We start from the raw sequence: 22,762 nt of genomic DNA on the forward strand, positions 1-22,762 counted from the left end.
ATGTAGGACAACACTATTCTAGAACTGACCAAGGAGTTCGTTTCCCTCGATCCAAACGGTAGCCACCTCTGAAGCTGATGGCACATTATATGTTCTCTAGTCTAGCCTCTGGTCAAGGTTTAGTGTGACACGATAGTCCTCAAGGTGGTCAGCCTGGCCCAAACTCCTAAGTTGTTGTGAGTATGGGTTGTCACAAAGGATGGCCACAAGCCTCTTAATGACTTCCTTGTCTTTTTGGCACTTCTCTTCACAACATCGTCGATAGCAGTGCTCAAGGCTTGGATCATCGTCGTAGAAGTAAAGCTGAAGATGTCTTGGCTCCTTACCATCTTCTCTGCCAAATGACCTTATATTGTGATAGATCTAGCTGTGTGCACGAAACGTGTATATGCCGCTGTTTTTCATGCTTGCAGTAGCGCTATCGGTGCGACAATATAGAGAAGTGAAAGAGAAATGACCATTGAAAACCCTAATGTTGTTACAAAAGTGTCTAGCATCTGCATCGTTACTTGACCAAAGCCTCATAAGCTCATCATGTACATTCAGTTCATTGAGCTCGATCTATCCGCCGCGACAACAGAACCCAGGTGGTTCATGCTCAAACCTTTTTCGCATCATAGTGCTTGCAATTTGCAATAGGTTTTAGCATATGGGTATCTGTAGGCATGTTACTATACACCATTTCATATCGGTCAGGTACTTCAGGGACATAAGTCGTGTCTTCCTCAAGGTCATTGTCTTGGACATCGTCATCATCTAAAATGACATTTAAGCCACAATAGTGTCACACTCGGTTTCATAAAACAAAACCGAATGCACATCACATGTATGACAGGATCTGTTTATTCATACATGCGATGACAAAATGATACATTGCAGTGTTTATTACAAAAATGATTACATATATAAAAAATGACCAGAGGGTCTAAACACAAAATTACATCAGAGTTCTAGCAAAACAGGGTCTCCATCCCTTTAGGCAGCTGATTAGGGGTACACCAGCCTAGCATCGACACCGTCTTTAGGAAACGCTAAGAAACTCCATCTTCTAGTCTGAACCGCTAGGTGGGGTAGCAAAGGGGGCAAAGGGATGGGTGAGCACATCGAAATGTACTCCACAAGTGTAGAAAAGTATGACATGCGGGCCAACACAAGGAAAGGCTAACAGGGTTTAACACAAGCCCTTAAGCAACACACCTATTACCTTAAACCTGAAGCACCTATTTAACTAGGTGAGATCTTCCTTCACCTCGGAAAACCACTATAACCAACACTCGAATCCCATCCGAGCACCACACCTGGATTCCATCCAAGCAAACCAACACTTGGATTCCATCCAAGCCTCCCAACTAAATCAGAGCCATCTAATCAAGAAGAAGTCCAGGCCACTCTTGACCGTGAGCACGACTGATATATCAGTTTTACACTCTGCAGAGGTTGCACACTTTCGCCACGAGTCATGTTTCCCCATCACGCTTCACACTACCTAGGTGCTCAGCGGGGTCACACTACAAGGCCTTTACAAAGTCCCTCCAAGTCTGTTTTACACCTTCACTAAGGTTTCTAACCGCTAACAGTGGGTACCAACACCACTGCAGAAGCCCCCTCTTGTGCCACACAAACTGACCCGATGTAGCATAACTTGGAGGAAACTAATTACTTGGCCAGGGCCAGAGCCATATAGCCCTCGAGGTTGTGCTGTTAAGCCGGGTTACTTGTCCATGAACCGGTCCTTAGAATCCAAGCAGGAACGAGCACAATCCATTCCACCAATTCCAACAATCCACCAGAAAACATTTACCCAAAATCTGGCACACACCATCACCAAAACCAACCATCCTGTCGGATTCCTATTCACCAGGTTGCTATAAACATTACCAACCCAAGTTGTATAAATTATTAATCAATATTAAATGATAACCTTTCCAACCCAAGACTGCAAGCTAAGCAAGACAGCTACCCAACCAACCCAGGTTACAAGGATGATAACATCAAGTTCTAGTAAACCCTAACCTAGGATTCAAATTATGACTCAGCATGCAACTAATGGTCTAACTAAACTAACTCAAAGTAAAACAAAAGTAGGAGCAAGTATGGTCAAGGACACTTGCCTTAGTCTTAGAAACGCATAACAACTCAACTCTTGGTCTTCGAGGGTCCACCGATGACTTCTCTTCCATCGCGGCAAATCTTCGGGCGCATAGACATACAAGCAAACATATATAAATAAATAAAAGCAGTACACCAAACATGATAAACAACTTAATAAAATGTTACTTACGTGTAGGTCTTGTTTCTACGATCGCCTGAGCGCAAAAACCGTTGAAAATGGAGACCGGATGGAAAAGATACGGACTCCAGACGATTTAAACAAGGGAGGGCATTCCAGGTATTTCACTTGAAAAGCGCTGAAATAAATAAAATAATTAGTATTGGCGGGATTAAACAATGATAGAAATACATATTGGAGAGATGAAACTGAAACAACGGAATTCGGATTAGATTTGAAGGAATAACGGATGAAAAAGGATGGAAAATAAATGAATCAGGGACTTATCTGCGAAACAAGAAAACTTCATTTGCATGTAGGTCCTTCTTCCACCTCTGATTGAATCGTGCTACAGTAGTCACGGGTTACTGTTCGCGCTGGGAACACAGAGGGGCTCGGCCATGGAGGGGAAAGGCAGGGCCGGGGGAAACTGGGCGGCTGGCCAGGGAGGAGCCGTGGGGGAAGCTGGGCGGTCGGCTGGGGCTCTGCTGGCTAGCTAGCGGCGCAGCGACGAGGGTACTCGCCCAGCCGGGGAGAGCTGGCTGGCCGGCGGCGGGGTGCGGGCCCAGGGGGACTGGACGGCTGGAAACTGAGGGAGAGAAGCGCCCATGGCCAGTGACGGCCGGGAACAGAGAGAAAAGGAGCTGGCCATGGACGATCTCGCCGGAGAAGAAAAAGAAAGGATGGGGAACGGGTCAAATGGTGACGGATTCGTGAAACGAAACTAGAGACAGTGTAGAGGACATCGATACGAACCTCTTGATGGTCTCGGAATTCGCAGGGACACCGGAGTTGGTCGGAAAAGCTCGCCGAACGTTCGCCGGAAAAGTTCGCCGTCGTAACTTCGGCGATAGATGTAGGGCAAACGGATTGACTGCTCGCGAAACCGATCGTACTTTTGTGATCAATGCGAGAAGGAGAATGGCGGCATGTATTTATATGCAGGGTTTAGGTCGGTGGAAAAATTAGGGTTTTGAAATTATTTTAATTTCACGAATTAAAATAATTTCAGAAAATTCAGAATTGCTTTTTAAGCCACAAAAAATAGCCCGGAGCCTAGAAAAATCCCCGGAAAATCCTGGAGATAGATTGAAGGATGAGGAACTCAACTAAAGTTGTTTGAGCTCACGAAAAGATTGTTGCAAAGATCAAGGAAAAATATTAAGCCCAAGGAAAAAGGAATTTAATTCCAGATAAGGTCAGAAAAATTCTCAGAGAGAAAGAAACATCGCTCTATCATATTTCAAAACCATTTGCACTCATAAACACCAAATGCAACCGACATGAATGCAACACCCTTCACATTATATTACAAAAGTTATTTAAAAATCAACATTTTTCACATTATAAATTGCAAAAACCCTAATTAAATCTTGGAAACTTTAGAAAATGATAAAAGCATTAATTTTATTCAGTGAAAACTATTCACAATCCAAAATGGAATTTTTGAGGTGTGACAAATAGTTTAGATAAAGCAGTGGAAGATTTGATTTCTATTCGGTCTTTCGTACAAATACCTTGCCCAACAAACAAGTATCCCTCATCCTCTTCAAATATACCTCCCTCGTCATCATCTATGGTCGTCAAAGATACGTGAGTTAGTAGAACTACAGGTAAAAATAAACAAAGGAGTTCAAATAGTTTATAGAATGTTAGAAAATAGTGTAAATTACCATTGTCATCAAATAATGGTGTCGTCGGTGAAGTTGATGTAGGATGAAGGCTAGGTCCTATCCCTTCCGAAAATCATGTAATGACCATGGTTGAGTTAGGTATAATATGATATATAATATAGGTCACCTAAATGGGATCATAGAGGCATCAATATTTACCATTGTTGGTCAGTACTGATTGAGGCAAGGGTGTGTTATCATTTAGGTGTTCCTCAGCCATGCATTCATAATCATCAAATAGTGGTGCCATCGGTGTGGCTGATGTAGCCTGAACGTACGGTCTTGCATTTTCTGGTAATCACAGAATGACCATGGATCGGTGAGATATAATATGGTAAATAGGTCACCTAAATGGGATATTGAGGCATCAGTATTTACCATTGTTGGTCACGGCTGATTGAGGCAAGGGCGTGTTAGCATCCACTCGATCTTCAGCCATGCAGTCACTATCTTTATTAGATGACCTTGTGTTCGAACCAATGCGACGCTCAAACATCATGTTACGACACGTCAACAATGCATGTCTTTGTCCAGATGGAACATGTGATCTTTGTGCCATATGTCCACTCGCATCCTTCATCATCGGTCTCCTCACGAGGTGGAGGAATATAAAGAGGTGTTGCACTGGATTCTGGGATAACCCAATCACTGGATTTCACCATGGATCCATGAGCTTCTGATACGCCCGTATTGGGCCACACAAGCTCAGGAATAAATAACGGGTTCTCCATGGCGATAGACAGATGGTGAAAAGTGTTGGCATGCAACTCCGTATGTCTTCTTTTATAGTCTCTTTTTGTCTCAAGTCGCTCCGACGTCACATCATGCAACCTTTGGCGTTCGAGCCTAGATATTCTTTGTTCAGGTGTTAGATTTTTATAATAGTTTCGGCTGTACGTGCGTTTTTTTTTTCTCTTTGACTATGGCCCCGTTCGCTTCGTTGAAAAAAAAGCTGAAACACTGTTCCAGCTGATTCGTTGTGAGAGAAAAATATTATTCCGACTGAAAAAACAAACTGAAAAGTACGGATTATAAGACAAGCGAACCGGGCCTATGTCGGTCATCAAGAGAGGAAGTAGTACTTTGACCTAAAGTTACAACCCAAATTTCAATTAGAACGATCTTTTTCTTGTTGAAATAGTCGATGTTTTATGATTTCATTATTGAAAGCACAATACACAATGGCCATGTTCGCTTCTCTTATAATCCGTACTTTTCAGCTTGTTTTTTCAGTCGGAATAGTGTTTTTCTCTCACGACAAATCAGCCGGAACAGTATTTCAGCTTGTTTTTTCAGCGAAGTGAACCAATAACAAGTTGAATAAACAACACCTGGTATTTGAGTAGATATGTTCTCAACATCAACGTAATGGGGTTGATATGAATTGTTCCTGTGGAGCCAATCACCATTTCCATTAGGATTCTCGTTTTCCTTGTTTGATGTACCTCACCTACAAATTGTTCCATCACCATATAAAAAATGTAGTGTAGTACAAGCAATAAAGACATTTTTTTTCTTGCAATGTCACCTGTTGATCACCCTGTTCATTTGTTGGTTTCAGCCAGGCTTATTTAACCAGCCAACAGTGTTTTACTTTCACAACAAACCAGTACCAGCTAGGTCAAACCAGCCTAGAAACCAACCAGCGAACATGCCGGATGACTTAGGTTGTGTAGATTGCGCTTTCTTTCGTTGTCTTGCCTCTCTACATTTCTTATTTATTTCATTCCTTTTCTCTTCTGACATTGCTGCACGTCTGGCGTTTTGCAACTCCGCTTTACGTGTTTTAGCATGTGCCCCTGGATTAGTAGTGTTGGACAAGTCTCCGAATGGAGTGCTAGAATTGTTGTTTTCCGTTAGATCCATCTATGACCAAACTATTAATATGACTTTGGTGAAACAACTGCACATCAACCAATAATAAAATGGTATTAATTTTGATGAAACAACACTAAGACCTTATAGTTCTATGTTTTTATAGAAAAAAGGAACGTAAAAAATCTGTGGAAAGCAATTATCTAAGTAGATCTTCATGGTACCCAAGTTAATATAATACGCTCATGGATATAATTTAAATACAATCAGAAAGTTCATTTAACTTTAATTATCAGAACACCCATTCAATATTACATGCACAAGCAATTTGTGGAGTAAAATAGAATTGAAAGAAAATTAATTGTAAAACACATCATCAATCAGTATGCAGGTCAACGGCTTGGTGGGGAGACAGGAGCACCTCAGCTCGGTGGGGAGACACGATACACTAAAGAAGCCTCGCTGCTTGCTAACTGTTAGCTCTGCACAAGAACTTGTTGAAGCCTCGCCTTCCTGCTTGATTTAATAGTTAGCTTTGCACAGGAATTCCTTGCTTTAACCGTTATCTGTGCTTGCTCTTTGCTTTCATGGTTAGCTCTGCACAAGGATTTGTTGCTTTAATTGTTAGCTCTTCATCAAGAACTTGTAAATCATTGAACAAAGAATGTAGTCCTGAATAACCTAATCATATACATACCATATATTAATCAAAGAATGTTTGTTCAGGAATTAGGAGTAGGCTTATCCTGAATTAGCAGGAGACTTAAGAATATCCTGAATTAGCATGATACTACTTATATAAAATAAATATGCAATCCCCGAATAGCAAGCCCCAACCTGCTTACTGCTTAGCAACGCACAGGCACGAATTTCACTATTTTAGAACTGAAATACACATGGCATAGATATGCCGTCCACTTGATCTTGTGGGATCAAAATATTATGACGGTATTGAGATCATCACTGATGCAGGCTCTATTTTTATCAAGTGACTTATTCTCAAATTCTCATATCCAAACAATAATTTGGAGCAAGGGCCAGGGAAGACAAACAGCCCACTGCATTTTGACGCTTTATGCAACAAGAAAAGGTAGTATCATCATCATCATCGCTGGAATATGAACTTGTGCAATAGTTGAGAAAATAATAGCAACTATGCATAAGAGAATAATACTTGGGCGCTGCACAAGTTGTGCTATGGGGAACTTGTCGTCGCTGGCCTGCTCTTCCGATTCGGGTCTCTAGGTCCTGAGAGCAGGCGTGCTGCCGTAGGATCAGGATCGGCGATCACCTTGTTGCGGCCCTGACGGCAGCGGTCCTGAGAACACAACAGAACTTTGCTTAAAAGGGACCAAATCAATAATTTACAAAGCTCCAGTATTCAATCAATAATAGTATGAAAAGTAGGCTGCATGCTTCTAACATCTGAGATGGTCATAACATGGTCTGCACAGTGGGGATGCACACTGCCTTTAACTTACTAATCTGTCAACTACTTCTATTTTCATTATCAGGAATTTTAGAAAACATAGCCATGGTCAAAGCTAACTTAAACAGAAGCATGTGAATCTTCGCCGCATGTCTAAAAAATTTCTCCAACCTAGATTGGTGCTACAAAAATATGAAACTGCAGATATCTTTAATCAAGTCTGCTACACATTCAAGTCTGCAGATATCTTTTATTTGCAAGGTACTGATTTAGTTCAGATTAAATAATGACTGTGTTCAGGTAAAAGGAATGAACAACAACAACAACATAGCCTTTCAGTCCCAAGCAAGTTGGGGTAGGCTAAGGTAAAAGGAATGAACAATTTACTGATTTGATTTGAGGAATCGAACCAAAGATCAAGTATCCCACCTTCCTATTATCTTTCTTCTGCCTTTTTACCACCTCCGTAGGCCAGTCAGCAATAAGTTTCTCGAGTTCACCATTGAATATCTAAGCAGTAGTGGCATGTAAGTTAACACCTTCCAAATTTTTAGTGCCTTTTCCGTAAATTTGCCAAATAGTAAGACCAGTCATATTATTAACTTACAAGAAAAGGAACAACTTAAATATCTTTCTACTATGCTGAGAAATTTGGAAAGCATCAAAATCCAAATATCCAATGGTGAATAAGAAAAGTAGTAAGTAATGAAGTAAACGGTGTGTACAGGTTACAAGTTTCAGTACTGTGGTAGTGCTATAAAAAATTCAAATGAGTGATAACAAAACATAACTCTAACTGTCTCGTCATCACATATCCTGATCCCATTTGCACTGCCTATCCAAATGCCACCAAGGAACATGTAGTGCAAAGCACACAGAACTGCAGGCATAATAATCTTCGAAAGGGATCGAAATTAGCAGGCATAATACATGTATACCTGGTGGCAGCAGCGAGGTGTAGGAGGCGTTGAAGAAGTTGGGGTCGGCCGCGACGTAGTCCTCGGAGAGCAGTTGCAGAGCGCGAGCTGGATGTGCGAGGCGTCCTCCGGTTGCTGCGCTAGCTCTTGCTGCTGCTGCTCGACGGGATGCGGCCGCTCCTCGCCGGCCGCCCCTGGAGCTCCCGCCGAGCGGGACAGGACCGAGAAGGATGAGCGGGCCCTAGGGTTCCGGCCGAGGCCCGAGGCTTCGCGGGCGGCGGCCGGCGGCCGGCCACGGTCCGGCGGTGGCTCGCTGGCTGGGGCAGGGGCGCAGGGCGCGCGCGGGCGGCGGCGGCGCAGGGCGTTGCAACGGGAGATGCTCGGCCCCCTCACAGGCAATGTTCGGTCCCATCCCGCTCAACCGGCGGCGGCGCACTTGGCACCCTCCCTCTACGGTGGGGCTGCTAGCACCGCGTGCTCGGTCGTCTCTCGGACGGCACTCGTCCCCTCACCCCCGGTGGGGCTGCTCGGGCCATGGCTCCCAGTCGACAGCAGTGTGCTCGGTCGTCTCTCGGACGGCAGCGCTCAGATCCTTGGCCAGGCGAGCGCTCAAGGGCCTCCGGTGATGCGGGGCTGGTGGTGTGCTGGACTGGGAGCGCAGGAGGGGACGGGGTGCGTGGGGATGAGGACAGGCACGAGCTGCCCATTGGGGCTGGGGAGACAGGAAAGTGTTATGAACGACGTATATGAATATGAAGTAAAGAATCAAGCCACAGAGGAGACACACGATTTAACGTGGAAAATCCCTTCGATGTGAAGGGGAAAAACCACGGGCACCAGCCAGCAACAATCTCACTATCTCAAGAGTTTTGGGTTACACGCCTATGGCGGCTTACAAGAGAATCGAGTCTCCACGAAACCCTAGCAAGGGTATATATACCGTACCGTACCGCGGGGGGCTCCGCCCCCCGCACCCCCCGAGCACAGGGGCGAGACCTGATGGGCCGGCTTCAGACTCCGCTACGCTCCGCCCCAAGCCTCCGGCGACGGGCCTCCGCTTCGCTCCGTCAAAAGCCTGACCTATATTCTGGAGTGAATTTGGAACAACTCCAACAAACTCCACCTTGAGACAAATTCATCTTGTATCATAAATCAACCCTTCATCCTGAACATAACAAAAGATAGAAAACCACTGGTGCCAACAATAGTCTCTTGGACTATCCAATTAAACCAACTAAGCTTGAGCACAGCTCAAACTTAGCAACAGGAACAGGCTTTGTCATCATATCAGCAGGATTATCATGAGTACTAATCTTGCATACCTTCAGCTTACCTTCTTCAATCACATCACGCACAAAATGATACTTAATATCTATGTGCTTAGTTCTCTCATGGAACATCTGATCTTTAGTGAGGTAAATTGCACTTTGACTGTCACAGTGCAAACTTATGCAAGATTCAACTCCACAAAGCTCAGCGTACAAACCTTTCAGCCAAATTAATTCTTTGCACGCTTCACAAATAGCCATATATTCTGCTTCAGTAGTAGACAAAGCAACAACTGACTGTAAAGTAGCCCTCCAACTCACAGCACAACTGCCAACAGTAAACACATAACCTGTAAGTGATCTTCGCCTGTCCAGATCAGCAGCATAATCAGAATCCACATAGCCAATAAGACCCTTATCAGTTCTTCCAAACTTTAAACAGGAATCTGCTGTGCCTCTGAGGTACCTAAAAATCCACTGAACTGCCCTCCAATGTTCTTTGCCAGGATTAGACATATATCTACTAACAAGACTCATAGCATATGATAAATCTGGACGAGAGCAAACCATGGCATACATCAAAGACCCCACAGCACTAGAATAAGGAACCCTTGACATGTATTCAATCTCTGCATCTGTACTAGGACACTGAGCAGCTGACAACTTAAAGTGAGGTGCAATAGGGGTACTAACAGCCTTAGCATTTTGCATGTTGAAACGCTGAAGAACTTTCTTGATATAATTTTGTTGACTAAGAAATAGCAAACCAGATTTTCTGTCTCTACTAATTTCCATACCAAGAATTTTCTTAGCACTACCAAGATCTTTCATATCAAAACCACTACTCAATAGCTTCTTTAACTTAGTGATTTCAATCTTACTCTTGGCAGCAATCAGCATATCATCAACATATAACAGCAAATATATAGGTGATCCATTAACATGCTTGATGTAAACACAGCTATCATACTTAGATCTTTTAAAACTGTGTGCTAACATAAATGAATCAAACCTCTTGTTCCACTGACGAGGGGACTGTTTCAAACCATACAAGGATCTCTTCAACTTGCACACATATTTTTCCTTGCCGGGCACTATGAACCCTTCTGGTTGGTCCATGTATATGTCCTCCTCAAGCTCTCCATGCAAAAACGCAGTCTTCACATCTAACTGCTCAAGCTCAAGATCATGTGAAGCAACAATACTAAGGAAAGTACGAATTGAACTGTGTTTTACCACTGGAGAGAACACATCATTGTAGTCAACACTCGGAATTTGACTGTAGCCTTTAGCAACTAACCTTGCCTTATACTTTGGAGGCTCGCTTGGAGATAAACCCTCCTTTCGCTTGAAGATCCATTTGCAGCTGATGGTCTTCTTATTCTTAGGCAAAGGTACAATCTCCCATGTACTGTTCTTCTCAAGAGACTGCATCTCCTCATGCATAGCAGAAATCCAATTCTCAGTATCACCACAACGAATAGCTTCTTTATAGGTTGCTGGCTCATGAACATTCTCCACCTGTTCAGCACAACTCAAAGCATAGTAAGACAAATTACACTCTTCAATAAGACGCTTAGGAGGTGCAATTGTCCTTTTTGACTTGCGTTGAGCAATAGGTAAATCCTCCTCTAACTGCAAAATAGGAGGAGTTTGCTGAACATCATCATGAGCATCATCCTCAGCAACATCATTATCATGGTCACCATGCTCATCAATAGGCTCCACCTGCACACCTGTATCATCATCAACATGCTCCACCTGCATGCGCATACGCTGCAGCTCTTTTTCTGGAACATGATCTGAGGGCAAACTGTCAGTAAACATCACAGATTCATTGAAAACAACACTCCTGCTCATAAAAGTCTTTCTTGTTTCAGGATTCCACAATTTATAGCCTTTGACTCCCGAACTATAACCAAGGAAAAGACACTTAACAGCTCTAGGCTCTAATTTTCCATTATCAACATGAGCATAAGCAGTGCATCCAAAAACTTTCAACTGTGAATAATCAGCAGGCGTACCAGACCATACCTCAATGGGAGTTCTTTTATTTAGTGGAATAGAAGGCGACCTGTTTATCAAGTAACAGGCAGTATTAGCAGCTTCAGCCCAAAAATGCTTGCTCATCCTGGCATTAGACAGCATGCAACGGGCCTTAGATATGATGGTTCTGTTCATGCGTTCGGCCACACCATTCTGTTGTGGAGTATGGGGTATGGTGTGATGCCTAACAATGCCTTCCGATCTGCAATAATCATTAAATTCACGCGAACAAAATTCTCCACCATTATCAGTACGAAGCAATTTTACCTTCCTTTCAGTTTGCCTTTCTATCATTACTTTCCAGTCCTTAAAAGCAGCAAAAGTATCATCTTTCTGTTTCAGAAAATAAGGCCAAACCCTTCTAGAGTAATCATCAATAATTGTAAGCATGTAACGAGCACCACCAAGTGAGGACTTACGGGAAGAACCCCATAAATCAGCATGAACATAATCAAGAGTACCTTTAGTGGTGTGAACAGAAGTGTTGAAATGTACCCTTTTATGCTTCCCGAAAATACAATGCTCACAAAACTTTATTTTACTCGAAGTGCAGCCATCCAGCAGGTTTCTCCTCATCAATTCTGTCATACCATGGTGACTCATATGTCCCAAACGCATATGCCAAAGGTTAGTTTTACTAGGTTCATCATTAGTAACAGCAGCAACAGCGGAATCAGAACCAGGTAAAGTACACCCTCTAAGGACATATAACTTTGCAGAATTAAGATCACCTTTCAAGCAAACAAGAGAACCTTTTGATACCTTCAGAACGCCATCTGAACCGGAATATTTGTAACCTTCTGCATCAAGCGTGCTCAATGAGATAAGATTTCTGGACATCCCTGGTATATACCTGACATTTTTCAGCGTGCGTGTTATGCCATCATCAGTCTTGATCTGAACTGATCCAATCCCCACAATGTCACACGGGTTATCATCTCCCATCCGCACAACATCCCCTTTCTGCACAGGCTTATACGAGCTAAACCAATTTCTGTTAGTGCAAATATGAAATGAACATGCGGAATCGAGAATCCATTCATCATGACCAGCAACACAACCAGCAAATACTACCAGACAATCTCCAGAATCATCATCAGACGCAGCAGCAGCAACAGAGACCTTACCAGCCGACTTTTGTTTCCTCTTCTCCTTATTCTGTACTTTTCTGCAATCCTCAACATTATGATTTGTCAGCTTGCAATAAACACAGAACTTTTTATTACCATGCGGCTTGGACTTTGAACGGCCTCTCCTTTCGTAGTTCTTTCTACCATCATTGCCATCATTGGAGGATCTGTTTTCAGTTCTGCCTCTCACATGCAAAGCATCACCCTTGGAGGACGACGTCCCGTCATTCTGCACCATGCCTCTCATCTTTTCCCTAGACTGGAGAGCCTCATAAACTTCCTTTAGGGTTAGTTCATCATGGCTCAAAAGTATGGTGTCACGAAAATTTGCATACGAATTTGGCAAAGAACATAGCAGTAAAAGACCTAAGTCCTCATCATCATACTTCACCTCCATCGACACTAGGTCGGCGACGATCTTCTTGAATTCAGCGATGTGGCTCATCACTGAATCCTCCTCCTTCATCTTCAGGGTGAACAGCTTCATCTTCATCTGCATCTTACTGGTTAGATCCTTGGACATACAGATCGATTCCAGTTTCAGCCATAGTTCTGCAGCAGTTTTCTCTTTCAGACACTCCTGCAAAATATCATTATGAAGATGCAACTGAATTAGGGCGAGCGCCTTCTGATCCTTGCGGATCTCTTCTGGAGTCCACTCGGCCTTTCTCTTTCCGAAACTATCTAGCGCCTCATCATAGTCATGAGTCTGCGCCAGAATCCCCCGCATCTTGACTTGCCATAGCGAGAACCGCGTGTCGTAGTTCAGCAGCGGAAGATCGAACTTCATCGACGTCGTCATGAACCCTAACAGCAACCAAAGCTCTGGTACCACTTGTTATGAACGACGTATATGAATATGAAGTAAAGAATCAAGCCACAGAGGAGACACACGATTTAACGTGGAAAACCCCTCCGATGTGAAGGGGAAAAACCACGGGCACCAGCCAGCAACAATCTCACTATCTCAAGAGTTTTGGGTTACACGCCTATGGCGGCTTACAAGAGAATCGAGTCTCCACGAAACCCTAGCAAGGGTATATATACCGTACCGTACCGCGGGGGGCTCCGCCCCCCGCACCCCCCCGAGCACAGGGGCGAGACCTGATGGGCCGGCTTCAGACTCCGCTACGCTCCGCCCCAAGCCTCCGGCGACGGGCCTCCGCTTCGCTCCGTCAAAAGCCTGGCCTATATTCTGGAGTGAATTTGGAACAACTCCAACAGAAAGCTCCTGATTGGGGAGGGCAAGCACCACCGGACCGATGATGGGGAGGCCGAGGATTGGGCGAGGAGAAAGGCGCGGCTTTGCCAGCAGAACGGCGGACACAGGGAAGCGGGGCGGGCCTCGTGTTGCGGTTGGAATTTGACAGCGAGGGTTTCACCACGGCTTCACCATGGGACGCGCACGAACTTATTAACTTCCAAAAACTTAAGTAAGTAGCACATCTCAGGCACAAATTGAAGCAGCAGTCATATCAGAGATTCAGAGATCAGAATGAAAAGGATTCTCCCCCCTCTTGATAATTTACATGAATGGGCATGGCACATTCTTCAGACCTTCACATACAGCTTCCCAGTAAAATCAAAGACGGCAGCAGCAGCGCATGACTTGGCATTTGCTCTCGGCGTGGCGTCCGTGCGTCCTCACAGGCTGGGCGTCCTCTCGGCGGCGCCGGAGATGACGGTGAGCAGGTTGTTGCCGAAGGGGTCGCTGAGGTGCTTGGCGAGGTTCTCGACAGGGCCTTCGCCGGTGACGTAGGCCTGGATGAAGAAGGCCAACATGGAGAACATGGCGAGCCGGCCGTTCTTGATCTCCTTCACCTTGAGGATCGCGGCCTGGTCGGGGTCGCTGGCCAAGCCCAGGGGGTCGAAGGGCCCACCGGGGTGCAGCTTGTCCTCAAGGTCCAGTCCGTTGATGATCCGGTAGTACTCGGCGCCGCCGACGAGGACGACCTCCGCGATCACGGCCACCACCAGGTTGATGGGGATGCTGTTGCCGAAGTAGTTGAGGGTGTTGCCGTCCAGGAGCAGGGCGCCGGTCTGCATCCATTCAGGTGACAGTGACAGACACCATCCATGAGCTTTGAGTTCAGATTTTCAGATTAAGATATTGCTACTTTGTTGTATCTACCAACTAAAATGTGAAATCTTTGTAAAACTGTGTTGTGTTCTATTTTGTTCTTAAATAAATGCAATGACATGCAATTCTCCGGTATATATCTGAATCTTTTCTTTTGGGAATGGTATATATCTGAATCTGAGAAAGAAAAAAAATTGCTACTGAAGTAGTATGATGATTCTGAGAGGTGGTGATCAGGACCTTGAACCAGACGGCCTCAGGGCCGCAGTTAGCGCCGAACTTGTTGCAGGCCTCTGGGATGACAGCGCCAGCGGCACCGAGCATGGCCCATCTGGCATGGATCAGCTCGTAGGCCTGGTACCTGCACGGCGTTGATGGTAGGATAAGATTTTGCTGAATAGTTGAGACTATAATCCAATTCTTTGCTTGTATATATTGTACGTGAGACTAGAATCTCAATGGTCAGGCTGTGAAATTATATGTTTGGGATAGAGATCTGAGACTCACTTGGCGAAGTCCTCTGGTTTCTTGCCCAGGCCAAAAGGGTCGTAGCCATAGCTGTAGATTGGAAGAGCAAAAAAGTTCAGTTCAGATACGTTAACGTCGATTTTCTGCAGCATTTCATTTCAAGAAAAGTAGAGGAAAGGACGGCCTTAATTGCTGAAGATTGTTGTTTAAAAGTGTAACAAAGATTAGTTCAAATTTCAAATGCTGGCTTAAGAGCTTGAGAAACTCGTGTACTTTCAGAACGAATTCTACAAACAGCAATGATGCGCCATTTTGGTGAAAAATCTGATATTGACTACAAAATACTTTTTTTCAAGAAAAAACTTCTTTTGTTCTGGTCTATGAAATTGCTACTTTTGTTTAAACTGACTTGTAGTACTAACCTGAAATCAAAATTTTCTGAAACAAACAAAAACCCTTATAGAAGGCAAAATTGGAGCCATGTGACTTACTCTCCAGGGACCTCTCCGGTGAGGTACTCCGGCACCTCCGAGCGGTCCAAGAGCCCATCCGGCAAGAAGATCCTCCTGTCAGGACCTAATGGGACATAGAACAAGAGATAATTACTATAAAAGAACCTTCTGAAGATTTTCATGGGCAAAGTTCTATATCTCAAACATAAAACAAGAGACAATTACTACAGAAGAAGCTTCTGAAGATTTTCATGGCAAAGCTCTATCAAACGCCCAACAAAAGGGAACCCTGAAGCAAATTTGGATCCTAGAAGTTGTGCACTCCTAGCAGTTGGGGCCAGGTCTACTCACCATACCACTTGGCGAGCTCGTCGCTGATGTCTGGAGAAGAGGACGAGACCGGAACGGGCTTCGGCTTCTGGGCAGGCTTCTTGCTGAAGAGGGAGATAATCTTCTGAGCCCCCGCGGTGGGCGTTGCGGTGGCGTAGCGGGAGGAGCCGGCGAAGTTGAGCTGGGTGCCCAGAATCTTTGATGGAGCGAGCGCCACCATTGCCGGAGACCCACAATTCAGAGAAAGATTTGCAGGAGGGGATGGCTGATGGGTGTTTGTGGAGGAAAAGGTGAGCTAGTTTAAATGGATGAAAATGAGGATCGGAGGATGCTGTGGGCCCAGCAGAGATTTGGCCATGGGAGCTGCCATTGGCTGGGTGCCCATGAGGGCTATCTGTTGCTTGGATGGGATTGGGCAGGCTGTGCTTACTTGGCAGATGAGGGTGTTGATGTGGCAACTTTAGAGAGTGCTGATGTGGCAGCTTTAGAGGGTGCTGATGTGGCAGTTTTAGGGCCTCTTGTGAACTTGTTTGTCAGTTGGGGCCAAATGGTCCAAACAGGATAGATAGGTCCAAACAGGATAGATAGAGACCCAGGGTAACGAACCAGAGGGAGAGAGAGAGAGAGAGAGAGAGAGAGAGAGCCAGCCAAGACTTGAACAATTGCAGGCCACACACTGATACCAGAAGGGTGAAGAACACACGCACAAGCACGAAACACAGTTCATTTGAAGCTCATAGCATCAAATTTCCTCCAATTTAACAGAAGTGATGAGCAACCCACAATACAGTGCACTGTAACTAATAAACATCGACCAGAAATCATATGTATTGTCTCAGGATCCTACCTAAATACAAAGCTACTAGCTGATGAGCAATAGAAAGTCCTGAGATGCAACAGGCTGCACTCTAGGGCTAAGTCTTACTGCCAGTTCAAGATAATTGCTACTTGCAATCTCCGTTGACACAGTTCAAGATGACTAATAGAGATGACAATGCAGCGGTGCAGCTCAACGCCATTTTTCAATTCCTTTTGATGTTGCTGTCACAAACTTCTTGGTGTTTATAACCAGCTCGTCAAATAAACCAACAACAGTGTCCCTGGAAAAGAGGAGTGAGAAATGATGAGCAACATCACACAACGATAAGAATGTTCTTTTATTAGCAAATTGGTGAAGTTTTGTTGAAGACATGACACACCCTGGAAAAGGTAATAAGCTGGGAGACCAAATAAATCTCATGCTATTTTACTATTTATGGCTACTGACTACAGTATTTCTTCTAATCGGAGAATTAGAACCATCTTCTCAGTGGAGAAAATCATCTAACTGAGTGCACTTAGTCTGTTCAAAATTTTTAGAGAGAATGCTGATAGTTCAGTAGCGTTTCTTCAAGACACAGAATAATATAATATTACCATGACACCAGAATGTGGATTAAGGAGTTTATTGCAATATAAATCCATACTAACCCTACTAAATTACAGGTGTCAGTTATATCTTGGGTACTTTTGTAGTTAACATCTGTTGCTTGCTCTTGCAATTTATTGGGATAGGCAGGTGACCTGCGAAGGCATGTGTTATGTACAGCAACTGCACATACATATTGCCCACCACAGCATGAGTTCTTGGCAAAGAGACCTCAGGATAAGCAGATACTATGAAGCAGCAATGTCAGGGCGTGTTTAGTTCGGTGAATTTGAGAATTTGGGCTACTGTAGCACTTTTCGTTTGTATTTAACAATTAGTGTTCAATCATGGATTAATTAGGCTCAAAACGTTCGTCTCGTAATTTCCAACCAAACTGTGCAATTAGTTTTTTTTTCGTCTACATTTAATGCTCCATGCACGTATCGCAAGATTCGATGTGATGGGTACTGTAGCACTTTTTGGGAATTTGGGGTTGGAACTAAACACGCGCTCACACAAGTTCCTAAATTTTTGGCCTAGCCATGAAGGCGAACCATTCCTCCTTTCTGTCCTCTTGTGCAAGAATGAAAGGCTGCCCAAGCAGCTGCAGGAGAAGATAACAGTAAGATTATATGGGCTTTCAAAACGTTCATTATTAAATTTGAGTCTTTTCCTGTGTGCCATTATAAAAGTTTGCAATTCCATATGTGCCATTAAAAAGTTGAGCGGACACAGGTGCCACTGGTCCGATTTTTTTTCCCTCCACGCCATTTCATCCATGTTCCGTTGGGTTTTCATGGTTTGGCAGCCCTGACATGTGGGGCCAGCCAGTGAAAATTTCCAGAATACCCCTGCTTGAATAGGCCACTCATTCTCAACTCTATCCCCCTCCGCTCCACCACACCTTCTCTCTCTCCTCTCTCTGCAGTCTGCATGCTGGGCCCGTGCGCATCGCAGGCAGGCACGATAGCGCCGTTGCGCATGCAGGACCGGTGAGCGAGGCTGCTCGATTTCTGGCTGCAGGTGGACAGCGCCAACAAGTATGGGACCTTGCTGGAGGTGGTTCAGATGCTGACTGGTCTGAAGCTGACCATCAATCAGGCCTACATTTCCTCCGACGGAGGGTGGTTCATGGATGGTGAGTGCCGTGCCGCTGCCTCCTTCCCTGCTGTCTTTGGAAAGTTTAAGAAGATAGATGAGAGAAAGATGGTGCCTTTGTGGGGTGATGCAAAGTCTAGCTTTTGCTTGGGTTGTGATCTTTCTATCCTCCTTTTTTTCTCCAATCCTGATGTGTGATCTGTGGTGGGTGTGTGGCTTTGCTTTGCCTTTCTGCAGTGTTCCATGTCGTGGATGAGGATGGGAATAAACTTCATGATGACCAAGTCATTGACAGAATTGAACAGGAAAAGTGAAGAGGTCCCTGTTGAATGTTGATTGCTATGGTGGCTGTTGAATGTTGATTAGCCAAGAACAGAAGGAGTGCAGAGCAATCTTCAGTTTCGGTTTTGACGATTTGATTCGATGTCGTGCTGATTCCAATTGACTTGAGTGGCGCAGGAGGAAACGAAAGAAAATTAGAACTCTAACTGACTTGAGGGCAAAATGGTCATTTCATTCATCTGTTTGACACCGTTAGAGGCAAATATGGACGGAATGGCGTGGAGGGCAAAAAAGTTCGGACCAGTGGCACTGTGTCCACTCAACTTTTTTAATGACACATGGAATTGCAAACTTTTATAATGGTACAGAGGGAAAAGTTTTTCCTGTTTGCCATTATAAATATTTGCAATTGCCATTATAAAAGTTAGCAATGCCATATGTGCCATTAAAAAAGTTTGCAATTTCCACCTTGACTTCTAGATTGCACACCATATTCAGAGGGAAAAACAACAGTTTAGCATATCATGCTTCATGGCACCATAATATATTTGAAATCAAATGTATTGACAGCACGTGCTGATTTGAGTTTCTGACCACGCAACATTAATTTCAAATTAAACTGGAGAGTTTTCCTTCTTCTTTTTGGTAGTGAGCAGACCATATAGAGTTGAAATGAATTACTGGCACTATGGCGCATGATTTGTGAGTATTATTACAAGGTCATCCTTAACACTAATCAACAATAACAAAGCATTATAAAGACTAAAAAGACTTCATTAATTCAATAAGACTATTGTTGATGTGGAAAGATTGAAACTAGCCACCACACAAATAAATCAGGTAAAAGAATTATTATTGCAAACTTAGGACTCATGCCATATGTAGAAAAAGCTACCTACAATGCAAACACCATGAATCAAAACACCTGTGAAAACAAATTTGCCAAATTCTTTTCTTGTGTCCACATTAAACTTACGTAGGCAGATGTGGAGCTTCCTGGAACATTTTGCCAACATTGGAGTATCTTTTGTTTTCATCATATGCAATTCCTTTGCCCAACCCATAACCAAAGCCAATTCCTACACCACATCCAGCTCCAACTCCAAAGCCTAATGTGAGTCCAGGAAATCCATAGCCTAATCCTGCACCTAAAGTAATCATGGAAAAAATATAAGTGTGCAGACATACAACATTCATGATGAAAAACAAATTACTTAAAACATCTTTTCTACGTTTAGTGTAAAATAATAACACAGGCACACAACCACTAAATCTCCATAACTCCTAGTTTCACCAATCTAGAAACATATTAAGCTTTGAAAATAAAAATTATGCATATATATGCTCTAATGTTAGGTGTGAGCAACAAGAACCAGTTGATAAGTAAAAATCATTTCATACATGTATGTCTCTGGAGTCTGGAGTTCATGATTCTCCATACCATATTTTATCATTCAGAATTTCACCCTGTGCTTAAGCCAAGTGAGCTTTTCAGCCTCAAAGTTCAACTACAACAAGGTCATTGTATCCTTCACAGTCTTCTAGATATTTAGATGTACACTCACCTGGTGCCATGTGGGTCTTTCCTATGTATGGTTTACGCCATAGGATATATGTCAATACACTCACTCCCTCAGCCCCTCCCCTAGGTCTTTTATCCCCTAAAATATAGAACCGGATCTTCCATTTATTTAGTTGGCTAAAGTGGACATGAGATCCGCATCCGTCAGATAGTGTATCATTTTTTTTTTCAATTCTGAAGTGGCAGGTATTAATTCATCCACTCAATTTTCAGAATGCTAACAATATCAACAATCACTATGCCACTGGCATTATGAATTGATATTTTTCTGCTGACTTTGGTAATAATGTGTTTCAGTTCAAACATCAAATTGTCTGAGGTGGAAAATTTTGATGTTGTAAGAGCATACATGCTTACTCCCTCTGTCCCAAAATAACTACACATCTCGCTTTTCAAGGATCAAACTTTTTAAGTTTGACCAAAGATATACAAAAATAAAATAAAATTATGATGCTTAATGGGTATCATTAGATAAATACTGGAATATAGTTTCATACTAAACATATTAGGAGATACAAATGTGGATCATATTTTCTAAAAATCTAATCAAAGTTTAAAAAGTTTAACTCGTCGAAAAGCGAGATGTGCAGTTATTTTGGGACAGAGGGAGTACACAGTTTCTGAATACACATAAATCAAAAAATTAAGTAGGAAACCCAAAGTCCAGGAGTTATACGTTTGTTTTTTGTTTGGAAGTGACACAACATTTAGTCCACAAATAATCAGGAAATTAACCACAGCTTGTTAGGCAGGAATAATTATCCTAACGCCCTCAAGGATTAAGCAGTGAAATGCACATCATTTCAGATAGTTAGTAATTGTTCTATGAGCATCTGCCTACCTCCAGTGTCACCCGACTGCCGGATAGTGCCCAAGTTTTTCAGAACACTGCCTTGGTGCTAACACTTAGCAAAAACATGTATTGTTAGGAATAATGTGTCAACTTCCCGACCTTAGGATAAGACGTTTTAACTGAACCGGTGAATGTTATAAAAAATTGTGAAATATCTTCTGATAAGATTCCCTATTTAGGACTGTGATCATGCACCAATCGCAACAATATGTAACTGATAAACCCTTGAGTAAACCTATCTTACATGAAAAAGGCCAAGTCCTGCAATCCTGATAGTATACCACCTGCACCTGTAATCAATCTACTAATAGATAATTTAAAGAAAAAAAATCAGAATCGCTACTGATTCAGAAAAAAAGATAAAATCTCTCAGGAATAATTAAGCAACGCCAGATCAGAGAATCCTCAAAACCAATCCGCAGGTTCCGAGGAAACAAATCTGTTTGAACAACTGCGACTTGGGGGAAACCATATCCTCACTAAAACCCCCGACCTGGTATGTGGTAACCAGAGCGATGATGGCCTATGGCCAAAACTACATAGTCTGAAGAACAAATCACTAAGAAGACAGATTATAGAATAACCAACCTCGCCAGTCAACCAACAAAAGGGATGGTAAATAAAGTACGCACCAATCTACCGAAGCTCAATCTCATTTAGGGTACCCTAATCGACCGAATCAATCGGGGCGTGAAGAGGAGAGAGCAATGCGAACGGTTCCTCTAGACAAGAACTGACCAGAAACCAAAGAAATGCAACCATTTTCAAGAAGAGAGGGGAAGGCCGGGGCTTTTACCGCCGAAGAATCCGACGCCTGCGCCGGCGCCGCAGCCGATGCCGATTCCGAGGGCGGGGCCTATCTTGCCGAGCTCCTTAGAGGTGACCTTCGGCAGCCTCCACAGGAGGCCCTTCTGGTCTCCTCCGCCGCCTCCTCCCTGCTTCTTCGCCCCCATCCGAACCTTCTCCCTTTCTCAGCTCGTTCTGCTTCCGCCTCGGCCCTTCCAAGGCTTTCTGTTCCGGTTTTGCCGTGTGTGTTTCGTGTCGAACTGGCCAACTGAACTGGGAGACGGACTGGAGAGGATCGGTCTCTCGTGGACCCCCTTGGTTGTCACCATCGTCCTAGAATGCTAAACATATTCTATATAAAGAAAGTTTACTAATTTTGATTAATATGACATGTATATTGGCTTCTCTCTATTGGGTTATTGTTGAAGTGGCATCATCTTCTCACAATGTTGTTCCTCCTCTAGTGTTGTTCAGGTTCCACAGTTGTGTGGGCTTGCCAAAAAAAATTTCTAAGTGAGAAATGACTAATATTTGCGAGACAGTTGATTTATTTTTTAGTTTATAATGATTTATGTTAGTTTTATGATTTATGTATCTTTTTTAGACGCCACCGAAGATTTAGCACCGGCAATATACTAGTATATATCTAGTCAAATTATATAAAAAAAATAGGATCTAAAATTTGCATCAATAATTTATTTATATTTAATGTGTATCTAAAATGGTATTAGTAAGAAACATGGGTCATTGATAGTTGAGTGACAACATAACTAACGAGACTAACAAGGTTTGCTAATATATAAAGTGCTTAGCTCGTTTGGTTAGGGGTAATTGAAAGTAGGGAATGGGAGTTCAGAGATAATAAGAGTTCAGAAA

At 43.4% G+C, this 22,762-nt stretch overlaps 2 protein-coding genes and 2 long non-coding RNA genes across 7 annotated transcripts; all 4 read right to left on the reverse strand.

Annotated features, from left to right (window-relative positions):
• Positions 1 to 1,723: 1,723 nt before the first annotated feature.
• Positions 1,724 to 3,153, reverse strand: LOC136486069 (uncharacterized). The gene is made up of 3 exons (XR_010766652.1): positions 3,026 to 3,153; positions 2,282 to 2,408; positions 1,724 to 2,190 (listed from the first exon to the last, which is right to left on the reverse strand). It is a non-coding gene; the product is annotated as an uncharacterized lncRNA (long non-coding RNA).
• Positions 3,154 to 5,605: 2,452 nt separating this feature from the next.
• LOC136484864 (uncharacterized) lies at positions 5,606 to 8,825 on the reverse strand. 3 transcript variants are annotated; one of them, XR_010766235.1, is made up of 4 exons: positions 7,616 to 8,055; positions 6,932 to 7,075; positions 6,179 to 6,354; positions 5,606 to 5,845 (listed from the first exon to the last, which is right to left on the reverse strand). It is a non-coding gene; the product is annotated as an uncharacterized lncRNA (long non-coding RNA). The 3 variants fall into 3 exon arrangements; XR_010766236.1 differs by lacking the exon at positions 5,606 to 5,845 and adding an exon at positions 8,125 to 8,825 and having other exon boundaries at positions 5,978 to 6,354; positions 7,616 to 7,696; XR_010766234.1 differs by lacking the exon at positions 5,606 to 5,845 and having other exon boundaries at positions 5,978 to 6,354; positions 7,616 to 8,051.
• A 5,215-nt stretch (positions 8,826 to 14,040) lies between these two features.
• On the reverse strand, positions 14,041 to 16,164 carry LOC136486723 (chlorophyll a-b binding protein CP26, chloroplastic-like). The gene is made up of 5 exons (XM_066483686.1): positions 15,899 to 16,164; positions 15,587 to 15,671; positions 15,135 to 15,185; positions 14,868 to 14,988; positions 14,041 to 14,587 (listed from the first exon to the last, which is right to left on the reverse strand). The coding sequence occupies exons 1-5, from the start codon at positions 16,095 to 16,097 to the stop codon at positions 14,192 to 14,194; spliced, it is 852 nt and encodes a 283-aa protein (XP_066339783.1). The 5' UTR covers positions 16,098 to 16,164; the 3' UTR covers positions 14,041 to 14,191.
• Positions 16,165 to 16,603: 439 nt separating this feature from the next.
• Positions 16,604 to 22,154, reverse strand: LOC136484865 (glycine-rich protein 5-like). Of its 2 annotated transcripts, none has more exons than XM_066481830.1 (3): positions 21,897 to 22,154; positions 19,642 to 19,807; positions 16,604 to 16,977 (listed from the first exon to the last, which is right to left on the reverse strand). In XM_066481830.1, exons 1-3 carry the CDS (start codon positions 22,051 to 22,053, stop codon positions 16,887 to 16,889), a joined length of 414 nt encoding a protein of 137 aa, XP_066337927.1. In that variant the 5' UTR covers positions 22,054 to 22,154; the 3' UTR covers positions 16,604 to 16,886. The 2 variants fall into 2 exon arrangements, with proteins under 2 accessions (XP_066337927.1, XP_066337926.1); XM_066481829.1 differs by having other exon boundaries at positions 19,642 to 19,813; positions 21,897 to 22,150.
• Between the last annotated feature and the right edge of the window lie 608 nt (positions 22,155 to 22,762).

The sequence above is a fragment of the Miscanthus floridulus genome, chromosome 10 (genome assembly GCF_019320115.1).
Source record: "Miscanthus floridulus cultivar M001 chromosome 10, ASM1932011v1, whole genome shotgun sequence".
In the NCBI taxonomy this organism is placed as follows: Eukaryota; Viridiplantae; Streptophyta; class Magnoliopsida; order Poales; family Poaceae; genus Miscanthus; species Miscanthus floridulus.

Coding starts and splice junctions, on each gene's coding strand:
- LOC136486723 (XM_066483686.1), bottom strand. CDS start 16,097: ATGGTGGCGCTCGCTCCATCAAAGATTCTGGGCACCCAGCTCAACTTC. Junction 15,186..15,586: donor ACCGGAGAGGTCCCTGGAGA/GTAAGTCACATG, acceptor TCCAATCTACAG/CTATGGCTACGACCCTTTTG. Junction 14,989..15,134: donor AAACCAGAGGACTTCGCCAA/GTGAGTCTCAGA, acceptor AACGCCGTGCAG/GTACCAGGCCTACGAGCTGA.
- LOC136484865 (XM_066481829.1), bottom strand. CDS start 22,053: ATGGGGGCGAAGAAGCAGGGAGGAGGCGGCGGAGGAGACCAGAAGGGC. Junction 19,814..21,896: donor AGGCGTCGGATTCTTCGGCG/GTAAAAGCCCCG, acceptor TGATTACTTTAG/GTGCAGGATTAGGCTATGGA. Junction 16,978..19,641: donor GAAGCTCCACATCTGCCTAC/GTAAGTTTAATG, acceptor CCTCTTTTCCAG/GGACACTGTTGTTGGTTTAT.